This window comes from Ailuropoda melanoleuca, chromosome 7, assembly GCF_002007445.2.
Source record: "Ailuropoda melanoleuca isolate Jingjing chromosome 7, ASM200744v2, whole genome shotgun sequence".
In the NCBI taxonomy this organism is placed as follows: domain Eukaryota; kingdom Metazoa; phylum Chordata; class Mammalia; order Carnivora; family Ursidae; genus Ailuropoda; species Ailuropoda melanoleuca.
The window spans coordinates 88,816,336-88,817,675 of NC_048224.1; the positions used below are offsets into that span (position 1 = coordinate 88,816,336).

Genomic DNA, 1,340 nt, shown 5'->3' on the forward strand with positions numbered 1-1,340 from the left:
GGGAGGTGAGGGTAAATGATTAGGAAATAGAATTTTTCCATTATGAGAGTGGAAGAGTAGAGGTATCATAAAATCGTTACTAATCAGAAGGATAGATTTTTGTTTTATAGCTAAAACCTAACATTCACTGTGTACAAATTTTTTATTGTAAAAAGTGACACAAGCCTAAATCATAATAATGTGAATCAATAACTAATTAGCATTTATAAATGCAGCTTCTGGGAAACATATTTCAATTTCATAGCAAGGAAGCTAGAGAATCTATTAACAAAGCCGAAAGTGAAGCTAGCACTTGCTGGGCATGCCCCGAATGACTCCACAGGCTAAATGTGCAACTGCAAACTGAGTCAGAGGTGTGTCCCCAAAATGTACAAGTGGAGCCCCGTGCCACTGTCCCAAGCCAAAACAACAGGCAGACACAGAGAGACGGGATGAGGCATGAGGTGTTCAGGTTTCCACTGGAATCACTGGGGAAACAGGTCTTCTTCCCTGGGAACTTTTCTACGATGGCCTGATGGGAACAAATGAGACAAAAGGAAGCAGAAGGAGAGGGAGGAAAGCAACTCCCCCGAACAGGAATAGCAGCACATGTCGTGTTTTGCAAAGATGCAAGTGTGCGTGAATCTGGTATGTGTAGAAGCTGACACAGGAAGACAGAGGATCTCAAATTTTGCATGCTTTCCTTCCTTCGGATTGGGCATGTGGTGGGAAGATGGAAAGGGAATGTTTACAATGAGCAGAAAATTCCATTAGCCAGAGCATCCAGGATGTGTCGGTTTCCTGACATGATCTTGTCAGTCCTCAGCACACTCCCTCCGTTGTTGCCAAGTGTCGACATGCTCTGGTCCCATCCCAGTCGGATGCAGCAGCCTCCTTCCTCACAGGCCACCGGAGAAACCAAATGGTCCTCTGAGGCAAGGGCCAGGGGTTAGGGGAGAAAAGGAAAAGAGAAAAAGATTAAAGCATGTAAGAAAGAGTGGAAGTGGGAAAAGGGGTGAGTGAGAAGAAAAAGCAGGTGTGTGTGGGAGTAGTGTGTGATGGGCAAAGTTGGGTATTGAATCCTGCATTTTAGATCCTCCTACTCAGATCCTGAAAGCCTTGAGCATCACTAGAAAAGAAAGCGCCTTTTCCATACCTCCATACCCTGGGCATATCCACTTTTTACAGTTGACTCCTTCAAGGCACAAGCCAGTTCACACCAACATTTCACTAAGTCATAGATTCACTCCAGCAAAGCTCTAAAACCCCTGACCTACCAGGTTGTTAACACATGCAAATTCACATTTCAGTCAGGCTGAATTTTCAAGGTTTTCTATAGAGGGTCGCCCTTAGCATGGCCG

At 44.8% G+C, this 1,340-nt stretch overlaps 1 protein-coding gene across 1 annotated transcript in view; it reads right to left on the minus strand.

The window, feature by feature from the left end:
• Positions 1-338: 338 nt before the first annotated feature.
• Positions 339-1,340, minus strand: part of TNFSF11 (TNF superfamily member 11) — a 28,037-nt gene continuing 27,035 nt past the window's right edge. The window contains exon 5 of the mRNA XM_034665227.1: positions 339-909. Coding sequence (XP_034521118.1) covers positions 728-909 — 182 coding nt within the window. The 3' untranslated portion in view covers positions 339-727. The remainder of the gene's footprint in view (positions 910-1,340) is intronic.